Below are 17,041 nucleotides of genomic sequence, written 5' to 3' on the forward strand. Positions count from 1 at the left end.
TATGAGGCGATATCTTTATAGTACCTACTTTGTCACCTTTATAGGGAAGCATTGGCCTTTCAAAAAATATTGTTATCTCGGAGTTACTGGGCTGCCCAACTGTGTTGGCTCGGTTCCAAAGTATTCAGATTTAAATTAAAATTTTAAAATTATGAATTAACCTGTTTTAGATTATAATAAATTTGATTTTGTAATTTTATTTTTAATAAGCTGTAATTATTTTTGTTAGCCAGATGAGGCAAAACTAATTTATTTTGCTTTCACTATTCACTATTCCCTTTTTATATAGAGATTTTATTTGAGAGCTCGCTGCAATCGATCGTCTCCTCTCAGATGCTCTTGAAATAAAAGGCCCTGTTCTCGAAGAGCTGTACGATAAAATATTGCCTCGATCGAGCGAAATTCGACAAGGGGCTGATAGATCTTGCCATTGAGTCTCGGGACTTTGTCGCGATCGGTCGTCTAGCGGAATTCTTCGGGAGTTTTTTCCGTGCCCTATGCCCAATTAGTTTATGGCGGTTATAAAGTGTGAGCTCGTATGATCATGGAGCTGAATAATGTTACCGTCGAGGACGGCGTAAGTCCACATGTTTTTGGGATAACATTTTCTAGCGATCGCGTGGGTTTATATAAGAATAGTTCTCCCAGTGGACGCTGCATAATTGCTGCCGATTGATGCTCTTCCTATTTTGATTTTTATCGGTTTTGTTTTGTGAGGCATTTCTTCATGGGACTGCAGCTCTCACTTAATTGTTACTTATTGCTTGTCGTTTTTGACGGATAAATCCGTGGAGATAACACCATTTACAGTTCATTCACAAATATTTTTTAAACGATCTAGGGGAGTGAGTAAGTGTCGGTCCAATTTCATTCAATTGCCATTTGTCATATTTATGCGGCGCAAGCCTTTCAGTCAACAATGTTGAAGTCAACAGCACACTGATTTATTAACTAGCCATCTCATCAGCTATTAATTTATGGTCTGATTAAAATTACTGATCGAAACAAGCTGAGAACGAAGCGGCGTCCAACGATCTCCGCACTGATACTCACGCTCAATTAATCACGATTGGCGACCAGAGCCGTCACTCAAACTTGGGCTAAGATTAAATTCCTCCCTCCATGGGTCGTTTTAAGCCATATAGTTATGTAAATCAATTCAAAACTTTAATTGCAATTCTCATAAATAAAACAATGAATTTTCCGCACTCTGCAATTACAAAAAAAAAAAGTGAGAATATCTTTATGCCCGATACTAAAACCCACTCATTAACATAAACAAATAGATATTTGCATTAATAAAATATAATTACACTGATCAACAATCTTTATGGGGATTTGTCTTCAAAAGTTAGGATTTCCTCATTAAATCATCGGAAATCGAACTTTTATAAATGGTTATTCATAAATGTGAGGATCTTTAATAGCATTCCATTTACAAGAAGTGCTTTTTAAGTTTGAGATATTATTTAAATACATTTTAAGAAATACCTAACTTGAAGTGGTACGGTATTTATATGGTATTTAAAGTGATCATGATATTATCGATCATAACAAACTAAAAACGTAAGCTTTAAAGATTTACTCCGAACATATTACAAAATGTACTTTTTTATCAGTGTCTTATAAAGAAATATCTTAATTTGCATTTTAATTAATTCCAGGTTGATGCGTCCAAGTCCCACACTCAAGTTCCCAACACGCCTCCCAGTAATGAGAAACCCAAGCCGCAACTGCTTTACGCCATCAACGACAATCCCCCATGGTACCTGAGCATCTTCCTCGCATTCCAGCACTACCTGACCATGATTGGGGCCATCGTTTCCATACCATTCATTCTGACGCCGGCGTTGTGCATGTCGGATGAGGACGCCAACCGAGGCATCATCATCTCCACCATGATCTTCGTCACGGGCATTGTCACCTACTTCCAGGCCACGTGGGGCGTCCGGTTGCCCATTGTGCAGGGGGGCACCATTTCGTTCTTGGTCCCCACCTTGGCCATTTTGGCCCTGCCGCAGTGGAAGTGTCCGGAGCAATCGGAGATGGATGCCATGGACGAGGTGGAGCGCCAGGAATTATGGCAGGTGCGAATGCGGGAGCTATCCGGCGCCATTGCCGTGTCCGCGATGGTTCAGGTTATCCTGGGCTACACAGGTCTGGTGGGAAAGATCCTCAAGTACGTGACTCCGTTGACAATTGTACCCACTGTATCGCTCGTGGGTCTTACGCTCTTCGAGCACGCGGCTGATACGGCTTCGAAGCACTGGGGAATTGCCGTTGGGTGAGTTTTACTGAGAAATAACCCCTAACACCAATGAATTAAATATGATTGCTTTCTGGTTATTATTGCTTGATTGATAATACTAATTACTTGAATTGCATTTAGTTCCGAGCGATTGAGTCAATATTTGAATGAGTCAAGATAGGGTTTTCTTGAATCAAGAGAAAATGTTTTTGAAAAAAAACACCAAAAAATTTGAAATAAAGAAAAATGGCTCTTGATTTAAGAAATTTTTCTTGATTCAATAACTTTTTATTTCATTATTCCATTTTTTCACAGAACCACTGGAATGCTGACGCTCTTCTCGCAAATAATGTCGAATGTTCCCGTGCCAATATTGGCATACCGCAAGGGTCACGGAATGGAGGTGCGCCAGTTCCAGCTCTTCCGTCTCTTCCCCGTCCTGCTGACCATCATGATAATGTGGGGCCTGTGCGGCATTCTGACGGCCACCGATGTCTTCCCTCCAGGACACCCTTCTCGCACGGATGTCCGTCTGAATGTGCTGACCAGTGCCAAGTGGTTCTACGTACCATATCCGGGACAGTTTGGTTGGCCCTCGGTGACGCTCTCCGGCGTGCTGGGCATGTTGGCCGGAGTACTGGCCTGCACGGTGGAATCGCTCAGCTATTATCCCACAGTGTCCCAGATGTCCGGGGCTCATTCACCGCCACTTCATGCCATCAATCGTGGTATCGGAACCGAGGGATTAGGCACAGTGCTCGCCGGACTCTGGGGAGCTGGCAATGGAACCAATACCTTTGGGGAGAACGTGGGCGCTATCGGGGTCACCAAGGTAAGGTCAATGAAAGGTAAAACACAACTCAAACATATTAAATTTATCCATTTCAGATTGGATCACGTCGTGTCATCCAGTGGGCTGCTTTAATAATGGTGCTCCAGGGAGTGATTGGCAAGTTTGGAGCCATCTTCATCCTCATTCCCGACTCGGTGGTTGGCGGGATCTTCTGCGTAATGTTCGGCATGATTATAGCATTTGGGCTGTCGACGCTGCAGTATGTAGATCTGCGATCTGCAAGGAATCTCTATATCCTGGGACTATCCATATTTTTCCCGATGGTCTTGTGCCGCTGGATGCAGAAGCATCCCGGGGCTATTGAGACCGGAAACAAGACAGTGGACTCTACCCTATCGGTGCTGCTGGGCACTACGATTTTGGTGGGAGGAGTCCTGGGTTGCTTCCTGGACAATGTAATACCAGGCACTCCGGCGGAGCGGGGCCTGATCGAATGGGCGAATGAGATGCCCCTGGGCGATGATAATGTCAATGACGGCACGGCCACGGACTATGATTTCCCATTCGGCATGGATGCAATTCGCCGCTGGAAGTGGACCTACTACATCCCCTTTATGCCCACCTACAAGCTTCAGAAGCAAAGCTGATTAATCGGGTTATTAAATTCACAACCGTGTGATCCCATGTAAATAACAACCATTCAATTTGGTGATTCGGTTTTTATTTATTTTTAGAAAACGCTGCTCGTGCTCACGCTCTAATTACAATTTGAACTTCGAATTCGGATTCTACCCAAAACTCTAGATCTATTACTTTTTGTTCCGTGTGTTTTTATTAATTTGCTTTTTAAATTCGCTTATCGTTTGTTACCTACGTTTTACCTAACACTCTCTCATCGTTTCGCTCACAATTCGCATATTTTCTATTATTTCGCAATAACATCAATAGTCCAAGCAAACGAAAGTTGTCCCTATTAAACTCTATATTCTCAAATCTCGAAAACAATCCATCAGTTCTGTATAATGCAAAAAATTGTTGTTAAAATTATTTCATAGAAATTTTAACGCATTTTCGGCGCGAGGTATCCTCACAAAAATAGCATAGAAAATACATATACATATATTGTGAAACACGTCTCTCATTTCCGGTTGTCTCTCTTCTCTATCCACTTCCGTTTCCGCTTTCGCTCCGCTTACAAACTTACAGATTAAAATCAACGTTTTATGACTATTGTCTAAATCTAAAACCACCGAAGGAACCAAGGCACAATCATTTGAAAATCGTATATATATATAATGCATATGCGCATTTTTTTTAGAGTCACGATCTATGGCTGAAACTCCGCTATATCCAAACTACAACAAACCTACGACTAGGGGCAGCGTCCAAAAGTCTGCACTAGAGTATAACTTTGGCTAAGTTCCATAAAAAAATTATCAAAAATCTCTAAGCCTAAGTGGGATTTGGTAGTTGGTATCTGGTGTTTGGTATATAGTATTGGGGCTCTGGGATCGGATAGGGGCCAGTCTAGAACTTGTGCTGCTCGTTGTGATGATGGTTGTAGTGGGCGGGCTGGAGCTGTTGCTTCTTGGCGCCGCCGCTGCTGGCACGTGAGGATGACGAGGAGGCGGTTGTGTTGGGCGGCGTGCCCATGGCCTGGCCATGTCCGTGCCCGGGATTCACCTTCTTCCGTTTGGAGTAGTAGCAAAAGATGCAGAAGCCGTTCTGCGGTGTGGAACATCAAATGTTTGTCGGACTGCGAGTGGCCGATGAAGTGCGGTAACGTGATCCGGAGCTGAAAGGTATATAATATAATAAAATGGTGATACTCCAGGAGTCGTACAAAACCCACCGTGAAATGCTGGAGGTGTAATCCCTAACTGGCGTCCTCGCCTCTCTCCTCTGATAGGAGGAAACTCCCTCACCGCTCCGGCTGCTGCTCGTCGTCGGTGGCTCCAGGAGGGACATGGTACGATGATCATAGGGCCTAATGGATCGCCTGCCCAGGGTGGCATAGCCATCCAGGTGGCTGCTCCCGGCTGCACTGCTTCCACTGGTGGCGGTGGGCAGGCTGCCATTCAGCGTATACGATGACCTGCGCTTCGGATTGTAAGTGTTGTAATAGCCACTGGCGATGGCTCCATTGCTCGGACTCGAACTGGAGGAGCTCTTGTACCGCATGGGCACCGAACTGTAGTCGGTCGTCTCGTACCGTTTGCTAAGGAACGAGGGTGAGGTATTCCTAATGTCGTTCAAGCTCTTCCTCGGCTTGCTGGTGGCCCCCGCCGAGGAGGACGAGTAATCTAGTGGCGAGCGGTAGACCGGTGGCTTGAGTTCCGTGCCCACGGGACTCAGTTTCAGCGGCCTGAAGAACTGCTGGGCTATGTCCGGCGAATGGGCTCTTGGTGGTGGATCCATGGGATCCGGCGCATGCAGCTTGTGACTGGAACGCGCCTTAACCGCCGCCTGTTGCTCCCTATAGTAATCCCTTACCGCAGAAGGACCCACTATGCTGCTCGTACGTCGTGGTTTCTTTTGCTCATTGAAACGGCTGTAGAAGCTGCGGCGCTTGATCCTATCGATCACACTCTCGTTGGGATCGGAGCTCTCGGAGCAGCGGGTGGGCGAGGACAGGGAAGCCCTGGATAGCCGGGAAACTGTGGGCGAGGGCGTGGCATGCAACATATAGTTGTCCTCGGAGCAGATGGACCAATTGTCAAAGTACAACTCCGGCTCTTCGGTGGGCGAGAGGAAAGTCGAGGTAGAGGCACAGTCATCCTGGTAGCTCCTCGAATCCGAGGAGTAGTTGGCAATGTTCTCGAACGAGGGCGTCAGCAGGGGATTATTCCGATTGATCTCATGGGCCGATGAGGTCCTGTAGCCAGAGGTTTGCGAACTGCAGTTATTGTTGGTATTGGTAGAGTTATTGTTGGTGGCATTCTCCATGGACTGCTGGCTGGAGCTGTTGTTGGAGCTAGCACTCTTGATGGCTCCCGGATAGGGGGGCAGATTCGAGTAGATGCCCATGCCCAATGCCCCGTTGCCATTGAGCAAAGCCGGATTGGTTTTGGATCCACGATAGCTGCTCCCGCTGGTGGTGGTTGTGGTGGCTGTGGTCACCGAGCTGGGAGCTCCGCTGCCAGAGGCATTGGCGCTGGCCAAATCCAGCATCAGACCCTTCCGCTTCTCCTTGCTGCTTGCAGCTTGTGCTGTATTGCTTGGAGCACTGCTGGTGGTCAGGTTCTGTACCTTGTTTTGCCGGCAATCTGGACAGGCTGTCTCGCAATTGCAGTTCTCCTCAACGGCTGCTGGCGTTGGAGTAGCCTTGACCTTCGACCCCTGGGTCTTGACCACATTCTGATAGATGGGTGATGTGGGCAGCGAAGCATCCAGCAGCCGATCCTGCTCCTCACGCACCTGCCGCTCAATATTGCTAGTGGATCGGGTGCTCCTGACCCGGCGTTGTTCACTACTCTCCCTGTCAAAGCGACGCAAGAAGCCTCCGAACATCTTGTTAACTGCTCCACCGGATTTTCCCTGGCCCTCTTGTGACCCGGCATGGAGCTCCTCCACACTGGCTGCTCGCTTGGGACTCACTCGTCCATTGGGCTGGGATCTGGGTACGGATCTCTCCCTTAAGGAGCGCAGCATAGTGTCAAAGCGAGATCGTTTATCCACTCGTTTGTCTTCTGGGGCAGCAATATCTAGGGATTTCTCCGTTTCCACAACCTTCTTCTTGTACTTCTCCGGCGAGCTGCGTTCCTCTGGGGATCCCTGCTTTTGGGTGCAGGCCAGGGATGCTGCTGCCGCTCCAGCAGAGCCAGACTTTTTCTCCTTGCTCATGGCGGAGTCCCGCAGTTTCTCGAACTTCTGCCCCAAGGCGTAGAGCAATCCCTTGCTGGGCTTCTTCTCTGGTGACTTCTCTTTGGCCTTGATCACCGGACTCGACTCCTTGGAGCTGTCTACAGGTGTGGTATTTGCAGTAGTGGTTGCAGTTGTGGTTGGTGTGGTGGGGGTCACAGGTGTGGGTGGTATAAGCTTGGATTTCTTGGACACCTTGATGATCTTCTTAATGGTCGTGGGTCGCGAATCGCTGGAAGAAGAACCAGTATCCTTGGCATCCGTAACGGTAGACATGGTTCCAGTTGGTGTGGCTGACAGTGATTTCTCTTCGGAAGTGGATTTAGAACTAGTTGGCGTCGCCATGGCCGATGGAGTAGGAATAGCTTCGGTGATAGTGGGTATGGCCACTCCACTGCGGGTTACCTTGCGCAGATCTTTGGGCGTGGCCAGTTTGGTGGCTGGGTAGCTTTTGGGCCTCATCAGCCTACTCTCTCGGGGAGCAGACTCTCCTGCAGATTCATTGGTGAGCCCCGAGGGCAGCTTGCTGGGCAATTTGCTGGGCAGTAGTGAGGCAGTTGGTTCTGGAAGATCAGCAGAGGATTTGAGGCTCAAGCCAAGATCTTTCATGGGATACGATTTGGGTCTCTTCAATTTGGTTTCCTTGGGAGCAGAGCTAACCAGATCAGCACTCTCGGTGCCAGTTGCCTTGGCACCTTCATCCGTTTTCTTAACCACCTTCTTGACTTTTCTCACCAAAGTGGTTGATGATGAGGTAGTCATGGTAGAGATTTTGGATGGCTCTGGCTCATTTGCTGGGGACTCTTTGGGTTTCATCTTCTTCACCTTTTTGATAGTGGATGTCTCTTCCGTTTTCTCCGATTCCTGGGCCTGTTCATGTTGGGTTCTCACGGCGGATAGGAGCTGCAGCTCCTGGAGTATCTTGTCCGCCAGCTCGTGCTTGTCCAGTTCTGTTTCCAGTTCCCGAGCCCTGGAAACACTTCGCTGCCTGGCTGATGAGGATTTGACTGGTTCCTGAACCTGACCATTTGATTCGGCATCGGTAAATAGTTCCATACTCTTGTTGCGTGAATGTCGCATGGAGGATCTGATGGGTGCCGCTTCCGGAGGAGCCTCCGTCTGATCCACATTGGGCAAACTGTGCTTGCGACGCCTCAGATCCTGTGCCTGCGCCTGCGCCTGCGTCTGCTCCTGCTCCTGCCCCCTTTCCTGACGATCGATGGATTTTTCTCGGATTTCCCTGAGCATGCTCTGGGTTTCCCGATCCCTGGGATCATCGAAGAAGTCGGGACGCAGAAAGCGGGAAATTCGTCGCTGCGAGGAGCGTCCAATCCTCAGAGAACTGCTGCCCTCCGTGGCAGCCACTTGTGGCAATTGCGGTGGTGGTGAAAGGCATCCACTTGGAGGACGTCCAAGTCCACCACTGTAACGCTTCTCCGGGGCATCCTTGGCAGCCTGGGATGGACTCACATTGCTGGATTTGCTGAGATAGGGGGAGTAGTACTTGTACTTCTCGCTGATATCGCTGGTGTAAGTGCTGCTGCTGCACAGGGAGGATTTGCCATAGTCATCCCGGCAGACACTGCTGCTGCGGCTTTTGGTTGTCTGTGCGGTGGCCCGGCTCTCTGAATCCTGGCCAGAATTCTGCGTGGGCGCCAGACTGCGACTGAGGCTTCGCCTGTAAATGGCTGTGCTAGCTGCAGTGGTTTTGGGTGCATCTGTCAGGGGTTTGCTCTTGGTCAGGTCCACCAAATCCTCCTGTAGCTGCTGCTGCTGCTGCTCCGGTTGGTAGCCCCTTCCGCCGCTCTGGCTGCGTTTGTAGACCTTCGGAGTGGAGGAGCTACTGGGAGCACTGGTCTGAACGCTCAGGGTGCGGGATAACTTGCGAGCCTGAGTGGGCGGCAGTTTGGCCAGCAACTGCTCCTGAAAACACTTGGGCAATCCAGGTGTAATGCTGGACAAGGTCTCCAAATCCTTTTTGCTCAGTCGCAGCCTGGAGAGATCTAAATCAGCCAGGTCCAAGGGCTCCTCGCTGCTCGCAGTTGCCGTTGAAGATCCATTAACCGAATCCTTTTCCACCTGGGCAGGAGCTGAGCTGGGTTTACCCTTGCCTTGATGATGACCTGTGAATAGGAGAAAATGCCATAGACAATATAAAAACATGACCTCATCCAAAAAATCTGAATACAAACGGGTAGTGATTGAAAAAGTATTCCACTTACTTGGCAAATGAACTGGTAGAATTAAATTATTCAGGGTTACTTACATGGTAATCGCAATGATTGATTGACTGCCCCACCTCGTCAGCCCCAGAGATCTGAAAACTTTTCTCGTTTTCGTTTTTGGCAACCAAAAGAATTACTTTCCAGAGACGCAATCAAAGCGGGTAAGCTTCTCAACTCTTCAACACTTAACAAACTTGCAGGATGTGGGATTAACATCGAAATCAAAATACAACTGGGATTAGCTGACGTGCAGATATAACGAATAACGAATACGGGCAGTAATTTGGGTTTCATGTTTTATTTCACTTGGTGTACGTATAAAAATAGTTTCATATTTTATGGTTTCATCAGATTAAATGTTTAGTTCTCTCGGTTATCTTGGTTTTAGTATTAGGTATTAAGTATAGGTATTGCTTAGTTGGTATGCTTGAAGCCTTTGCGCTAGAGGAATTGCTTGACTGAGGCGTATGGGAGTTGAGTTAAAAAAATGACTGACGATTTAAAATTAAGTTTAAAATCAAAATCACAATAATACAATATGATATTGTACTGGGGGAATGTGGTTGTCGTTGCCTCAATTATTCATTTCTAAAACATATTATAATAATAATAAGATTTAAAAGCCGAATTCCAGTTAATCCCTCTATGGGGACTTAATTAAAAAAGTTTTTCAATTAATTTTTGCGTTCGAAATGTGAAAAACAGAAATTTAAAACAATTAAAACAAATATGCAAATCGAATTTTGGCAACATAAAAGATGGAACTTTGGAACAGTCTCGATAGGAAATGGAGCAGCACCACCCAACCAATCAACCAACCAATCAACCACTTGTCTGCTGGCTTTATGGCTTCCTTGGGCTGGTTGAGGTTTTGGTGGTTGGGGTGGTTTTGGGTGAGGTGGCGGATATTATGGCCGGGATTGCTGGTGGTCTGCTCCTGCCGTTGGCGCTGTTGCTGCTCGTGGTCGTGGTGGTTATCGTTAGCTGCTTCGGAACGCCGGCAACGGCAACGGCCACCGTTTTGGCCATCGTCGTCGTCGAGGAGGAGTTGGCAAAATGCGGACCCGGTAGCGTTTTGGTGGCGGTACTGAACGGACTCTGGTTAATGGTTATAACATGCTTTGTGGTGGGCGTGGTAGTAGTAGTAGTTAAAGTAGTTAAACCAACTGTAAACGAAAGTAAGTACGAAACGTGTGTAAACGGCCAATAATAAAATCATTATGAGTAAAATACATCAAATCATCAGGTTGATTGATTGTCGATTCACTCGGGGGTAACGCTCTAACTACAAGATATATGTGGTTTTCTGATCATGATCTTTTTGGGTTAGGTTTGCTTTATTTTTCTACGGTATGGAATGATGATGAACGTAACTAGTTCGATTAGTAGCTGAGAGAGAGAGAGAGTTTCAGTTCTGTACATTATCGTATTCAAAGTTTTGGACATTTTTTCTTCAACTTTTTCTTGGTTTGGCTCCATTAACTCGGTTTCACATTTAAAAGTAGAGATTGCCGTTGGGTTTTCAATATTATAATTTACTTGGTTAAAGATTTATCCAAAAAAAGCCCAGAACTCAGAAATTTGTTTTTGTTTTCTTATATATATATTTTTTTTTTTTAATTTTTGGTAACAACATTTTTTAGTGCCAAGTTAGTTGGTTGGTTTTTTTTTAGCTGGTTGGTTGGCGGTTTTTTAACAGCGTGGACAGAGTAAACTACATTGAGAAGCTTTGGGTGTGTTGGTTGCTTGGTGCGCATGTATTTGTATTTGCATGTGGGTGTGTGCGTGTGAGCTTAGTGGTGTTAAACAAATAAATTTCTTGTACAACACAAATTTTGGTTTTAATTTCGTTTACTTATTATTCGCTTTTATTAAATTTTTTGCATATTTTTTTTGGTTTTAATTTTGTTTGTAACTAATAAAAAACATCAAAAAAGAAGAACTGGGAAACTCAACTTGAAACTTTGTCTTTTGGTTTTGTTTTTGGGTTAGCGCATTAGAAAACTTGTAGTTTTGTTTGTGGTTGGTGAGGGATATATATATTTATACAATATATAAATATATGTATTCAAACGAGTTGGTAAAACTAAAACAAATTTAAGGTAGCGGGGCCATTTGCATAAAAAACTGTACAACAATTAATTTGCCAAAGAAAGTATATATCGAACAATTCTTTTGGTTGCGAAAACAAAATCTCAGTGGTCACCACAAATAAAATAACAAAAGGTTTTGTCTTCTTTCGTTTGGATTGTATATTTTTTTTTATTGTCATCTATGTTGTTGTTCTCACTGCAAAATGTAGTAAATTTATTAGGTGTTTTGGTTTTTCATTCGCTTTAGTTTATTTCACTGTTAACATTAAGTACAATCTCCTCGGGTCGCCATCAACATTTTCATCATCTCAATTCGAATAACATTTAGGTCAAGGGTTAAGTCTGATTCGGGTTCGCCATAAGTGAATATAGATATACAGATATATATACATATATATTCCTTGAGCGTGTGTCTATATAACTGCGCTGGTATACAGAACTTTGAATACGATTTGATTACACTTTGTTTATTGACTTAACAAATTCTTGGTTTTTCTTCATAGCTTTTCTTTGCTCTGTAACTTTATTTTCATCATCATTGCATGAGTGCAGAACAAAAATTTGAAAGGCAAATCATAAGGGGGTAAATAATAAATAAATAAATAGTGCATAAGTTAAGGAAGTGGGGTTTGTTTTCTCTCTGTTGAGCAATAAATAAATAGATTCTGGTTGGTAAGCGTCAGCGGCATTATGGGTTAATAACAAAAGAGTGGTGCTCTAAGACAGACAGCATTTAGATAGATAGATAGATAGATAGATAGATAGTAGTTATAGATAGTTCACTGGATAGAGATAGATATATAGAGTGAATATTGATAGAGATTGAATTATGCTATTAAGAACTGTGCGCGCACACAAAACAGTAAATCAAATAAGTATATAGTCTTCAACGGAAATAATGGTTTGTCATTGTTTAAGTATTAATTGGCATTTTCACTTGATAATTACAGTAGACACTTATGATTAATTGTTGTGTTTTTGTTGTTGGCTATCTTGGTTTTTTAGGGGACAATATAAGGTTTTATGCTAATTCACTGGATCGGTGATCTGTGATCTGTGTTCATTTGTTTTGTTTTGTTTAGCAGACATCAAAAACTACTTGAAATAAAACAGTTTTAATTAGGTATACGATATAGGCATATTGAAAGTGAAAGTATTCTTATTTACGTAGCATACGTTGCAGCGCATTTCTTTCTTTAGTTCTACATTTTAATTTTTTGTTTTGTTTTAATTTCTTTTTTTTTCTTTTTGAATTTGTCTGTGTGGCGGCATCATCGTCGCTGGGCATCGGATGAGATGCACTTATATTTCCGGCTCTGACTGGCGTGTCTCACTACTGATCTAGGTATTTACTCTTTATTCTGTGATATTCACCTCTTGGCAGCGTGGCCCCCGTGCGCGAGAACATCGATTCCATGTCGCTGCCCAGATCCCGGGACATACTATGTCGCCACGGAGCTCCCAATCCGCTGCTGTTGCTGCTGTTTAGGCGGCTGTGGAGGATACCAAGATTGAGATACAGATTGGTTGGACACGGGTGAGAACAATGCATCAGCGATTCAATTGTGATTTTGTACCTTCAGCCGAGGGACTTGCACATTACATACGGTGGGTACATGCTACGACGGTTGCCAAGAGACTTACAGGCAGCCAAAAGATTGGGGGGCGTGGCCCAACCACCGACGCAGCCGCTCCGTAATGTTCAAGGCCCTCAGCCAGCACTCCCCGCACCTGGAAACAGGAGCAGGAGCAGGTGAAAGACAGCCAGGTATTAGGCGGGATGGTCGGATGAATGGATGGATGGATTGCGGTTTAATTGTGCGATGCGGAAGTGGGTCCTGGGTGGGCTTAAAAGCAGCGTACAGTGAGTTTCAAGCCAAATTTAATCGGAATTTATAATAAAGATTTTAAAGCGACATATAAGCTCTTTGAATATTACAGGTTTTATGACTCTAAGCAAGTTTCAGGAACCTATGAAAATCTTTCCAGAATCGTAAAAGCAGTGTTCCCCAGGTAAAGCAGTGCAGGGAGCCCGTGGGATTCAAACTTTTCTCTGCCGCTGCTCCGCTGAGTTCTGCCACCGCTGTAATAAACACACACGGTGTATGTGAAACCCACACTTAGATACTTTTCTCTGGTCAAATCACTCATACAAACAAAATGGGGAACACTGTTTTAAGTGTATACAATTATTTTTTAAGATTTCAAAAAAGCCAATGGTGTTTTAATATAAACTTATTTTAATGAAAAAATATTTTTTTTTAAATGCTCTTTTGAGTACTCCAAAGGGGAACATTATATTTAACATTTTAAAATAAACCTCAATATTCCTAATAAAATCCCTTTAAATTTGGTTCCAAAACCCACTGTACTTTTAATCAAGGTATTGGAAAGGTCTCAAACTGTTAAAAAGCCATTTCGAGCCTTAGTACTTACACTTTCTTCTTCTCGACCGTTTCGCTATACGTATAACTAACTTGAGATCTAAGCACACTTTGCAAGTAATTAGTTTAAGCATGGTTGGTGAGTTTTGATTTTTTGTTTTTAATTGTTAGATGGTAGGCATGTGGAGGGCAGCATGTAAGAAATGGACAACAAATTTGCAGTTAATGTTGGTGGGTGGTTAAAGCAGTCGTCCAATGGTTGGGCTAAGTGGCAAAGCTATAGAGGATGCGAATAGCAAGTCGCACTCATCTGTAGCTCCCAGTAGCCGGCTCTCTTAATCAAATAACTTTCCAGGGAGATGACGGCTCCAAGGGAATTTAATGAAATTATTAACTACAGTGCCGCGACACGTTTGCATAAGCTGACTAGCTGACTGGCTGACTGACAACCAGGATGGATGGCAATCAACTTTAGTTGCGCCACTCCAACTCCATTCCCTCGCTCTCGAGGGGACACTCACCTGGCAAAGGGACTGCCCTGGCTCCAGAATGGACTGTGACTTTGGGCCTGCCGCGAAATGTCCGTCAGCAGGCGACTAGAATGGCTGGGGAAACCGACCGACAGGTCACTGTTGACATTCAGGCGATTCGTTAGGGCCCGCACCTAGGAATTGGTAGAGAAATCAGGGGGTTCCCCCGGTTAAAGATGGTCTCCACCATAACAGACAGATGACGTCTTACCCGCTGCAGCAAAGTCGAGAACAGATTCTCCGCCGTGAGTATCTCAAAGCCATCGTCATCGTCATCGTCCTCCTCGTTGGAGCTTTGCGAATCGTTGTCTTGACTAATTTTCTTGACAGGTCTTGAGCTTCTGCGGGTGTGTCAAATAAAAAAAAAGAGGATATATGCATGAAGATGAAAATAACCGAATCAAACGACAGTCAAGGGGGCGGGGAGGGGGAAACTAACTATGCGATCCTGATTCAATTTAGCAATCCAGTTACGTATTCATGACGTGCACTCAAAGAAAAGGGGGGTGTTTAATAGAATTATATTCAATTTAGCTAATGTACTTTACATATAAAAACTTTTTTTATTGATGTCAAGAGAAACAACGTAATGTCGTTTATATAGGCATCTAAAAGGGGTAGAAAGGAAAAGGATTCTATTACCAATTATAACTAATCTGAGCAAGATTTTTATCTATGTATGTATGATGAAAAAAATACGATATATCATTTTGAAGACCCAAAAATATGTTATCTTGTCTTATTATCTTCCGTTTTTATGATCGATTAGGGTGTATCCTGGACAATTTATAGAACGACAGTTATAATTTATTGCAAAAATACTGGTTTCCCTTTAAAAACTTTGCCAATAGTCTTAGAAATAGGCCAATCCATTTTCTCTGAGTACAGTAAAGAGGAAGGTCTTTGAGCTAGGGATAGGGATAAGCGGAAGTAAGCGGATGTGGACGAACCTGAGTCGGTGCGGGGTGAAGCGGGCCTCATCCTCGGCTCCACCGCTGACGCCATCCCGGGATATCGACGTGGTGCGCATCTTCTGGAATGGCGAGCCCTCATCGAAGCCCGCCTCGCTTAACAGTGAGCTGCATACGAAATCGAATTCAGATTGAGTCCAGGCCAATGGGAATTTAAACTTTAAGCGTTCAACTTTAAACTTTAAACCTTACCCAATGCGACGCGATGGACGCAGGCGGGTGAACGTGGACCGACTGCTGGTGGTGTGGCTCGATTCCGAAGGCTCCACGCTGCGTTCCCGGGGCGTGATGAAACCGCCTCCCTCGACGGCAATCGGGATGATAAACTCCCGCGGACTCTTCTTGATGGGCTGCGAGGTGCTCGTGATGGTGGCCTGCGACAGATTCGTGGCCGTGGTGGTCGCATCCGACTCGGATTCCACCGTCGACTGCCGTGACAGCGAGCCGGAACTGCAAGGGGTCGTGAAACATGCACAATCAATCATAAGCTTACACAGGAAATTAAGGCTTTTTGAAGTTGGTAGGTGGCTGTTTTAATATTTCATTTAAAGGCATGTCTATGGCGTATTTAAATTAATAAACTTTTTTGTTTGCTTTGTTATTTAACTAACCTTTGGCTTATTAGACTTAAAAGGGGGGTAGATTTAAATATGTTATATTTAAAGAGTTTATACATTTGAATTGATTTTACTTTATATTGATAGTCAATTAATTACCCTATATAAAAAGCCCTCTTAAAAAGAATTCACTTTATTAATTTAATTTTAACATTACATTGATTAATTTAAAGTAAACTGTGGTGATCTTAAAGGGGAAGCACACAAAGGCTAATCAAGTCTGTTATCTATAAAAAAACTCCATTAAAATATTACTGACTTTAAAGATGTTTATCTTACTGGTTTTACATTTAGCTTGCCAATTCAACTGTATCTTATTTAATAGTTCTTTTATTTGAACCGAGTAAAAGTGGAGTCAAACGACAAACGAGCCCTGAGAACCTGAACCCTCCAATTTGATTTCCATTCAACCAATTATTTCGAATTTTCTCTTCGGGAACGGAGCATAATCGAGTCAATGAAATGCGATTTATACGCCCTTTGGCTCGATTCCTTCGATTCCCATCCGGTCTACTCACCGCGTGGTTGTGTTGGAGCTGGTGCGTCCGTAGGCGTGCTGCGTGGGCGGTCGCTGGATGGTGATGACGTGCTCCTTGGGCTCCAGGCTGGTGGCCCTCGCCTGCACCGTCGTCTTGATGGGGCTGTAGGGGATGGGGCCCTCGCGGGGCGGGGCACTGCGCAGATCGGCCACCGGATGTTGCATCTCCGTGCTGAAGCGCATCCCCGGCTGGGGAGGTGCCCCCTGTTCCGGGATTCGTGGCTTGATGTCCAACTGCACCTCCGCCTTGGCGTTTATCTTGCGACGCGGCAGGGTGGCCGATTTGAGGGTAATCGAGGCCGTCGATGTCTTCACTGCTCCGGGTGGAGTTGGAGGTCCTTCGATGCCCGGTGAGGCTGCAGATTAAAGAGTACAATAATTAATTTCAGTTAATCCTCGTCCAAATTTACATAATAATTGGTGCAAGAGGAACAAGTAAGCAATTAAAGCATCAGTAACAGTAAGAAAACACAAAGAGTAACTTGTCTTTGAGGCCAAAGGAGTGCAGTTTTTCATGGGTTAAGGCGCGCCTATGTGTATTTGCTTTTAAAAGGGGGGTGTTAAGCCGAGACTACTACTACTTGAAAGTCAGAACAACAACAACGGGCACGAACAACAACAACATCAACAACAAGAACAGCAGCAGCAACATCAACAACAACAACAACGAGAAAGTGAACAACAACCACACATCGCGAACAACAAACAACGTCCAAAGAAAAGTGGGGTTTCCGGTTGTGATATCGAGGGGAAAAAGGAAAGCCAGGACTACCAAGCCAGG

The 17,041-nt window shown here is 44.7% G+C and overlaps 2 protein-coding genes across 12 annotated transcripts in view; one reads left to right on the top strand and one right to left on the bottom strand.

Moving 5' to 3' along the window:
- Nucleotides 1–418: 418 nt before the first annotated feature.
- Nucleotides 419–4,171, top strand: LOC108007389 (solute carrier family 23 member 2). The gene is made up of 4 exons (XM_036817164.3): nucleotides 419–577; nucleotides 1,665–2,284; nucleotides 2,564–3,080; nucleotides 3,137–4,171. Exons 1-4 carry the CDS (start codon nucleotides 539–541, stop codon nucleotides 3,686–3,688), a joined length of 1,728 nt encoding a protein of 575 aa, XP_036673059.1. The 5' UTR covers nucleotides 419–538; the 3' UTR covers nucleotides 3,689–4,171.
- Nuak (Nuak family kinase 1) overlaps nucleotides 3,746–17,041 on the bottom strand; it is a 56,930-nt gene continuing 43,634 nt past the window's right edge. For 5 of the 11 annotated variants that reach the window (XM_036817151.3, XM_036817159.3, XM_036817153.3 and 2 more), the window contains 9 exons: nucleotides 16,241–16,616; nucleotides 15,298–15,555; nucleotides 15,085–15,213; nucleotides 14,346–14,475; nucleotides 14,126–14,268; nucleotides 13,657–13,713; nucleotides 12,595–12,713; nucleotides 4,894–9,025; nucleotides 3,746–4,836 (listed from right to left, as the gene is read on the bottom strand). In XM_036817151.3, coding sequence (XP_036673046.3) covers nucleotides 4,782–4,836; nucleotides 4,894–9,025; nucleotides 12,595–12,713; nucleotides 13,657–13,713; nucleotides 14,126–14,268; nucleotides 14,346–14,475; nucleotides 15,085–15,213; nucleotides 15,298–15,555; nucleotides 16,241–16,616 — 5,399 coding nt within the window. In that variant the 3' untranslated portion in view covers nucleotides 3,746–4,781. Of the gene's footprint in view, nucleotides 4,837–4,893; nucleotides 9,026–9,409; nucleotides 10,294–12,594; nucleotides 12,714–13,656; nucleotides 13,714–14,125; nucleotides 14,269–14,345; nucleotides 14,476–15,084; nucleotides 15,214–15,297; nucleotides 15,556–16,240; nucleotides 16,617–17,041 lie in introns of those variants that run through there. The other 6 variants (XM_036817158.3, XM_036817160.3, XM_036817162.3 and 3 more) reach the window with 4 other exon arrangements.

This window comes from Drosophila suzukii, chromosome 3 (genome assembly GCF_043229965.1).
Source record: "Drosophila suzukii chromosome 3, CBGP_Dsuzu_IsoJpt1.0, whole genome shotgun sequence".
Lineage (NCBI taxonomy): Eukaryota > Metazoa > Arthropoda > Insecta > Diptera > Drosophilidae > Drosophila > Drosophila suzukii.

Excerpts from the sequence above, each read along its gene's own strand:
- LOC108007389 (XM_036817164.3), top strand. The coding sequence starts at position 539 with ATGATCATGGAGCTGAATAATGTTACCGTCGAGGACGGC. Across the intron at positions 578-1,664 it reads ATGTTACCGTCGAGGACGGC|GTTGATGCGTCCAAGTCCCA; the intron begins GTAAGTCCACAT and ends AATTAATTCCAG. Across the intron at positions 2,285-2,563 it reads CACTGGGGAATTGCCGTTGG|AACCACTGGAATGCTGACGC; the intron begins GTGAGTTTTACT and ends ATTTTTTCACAG.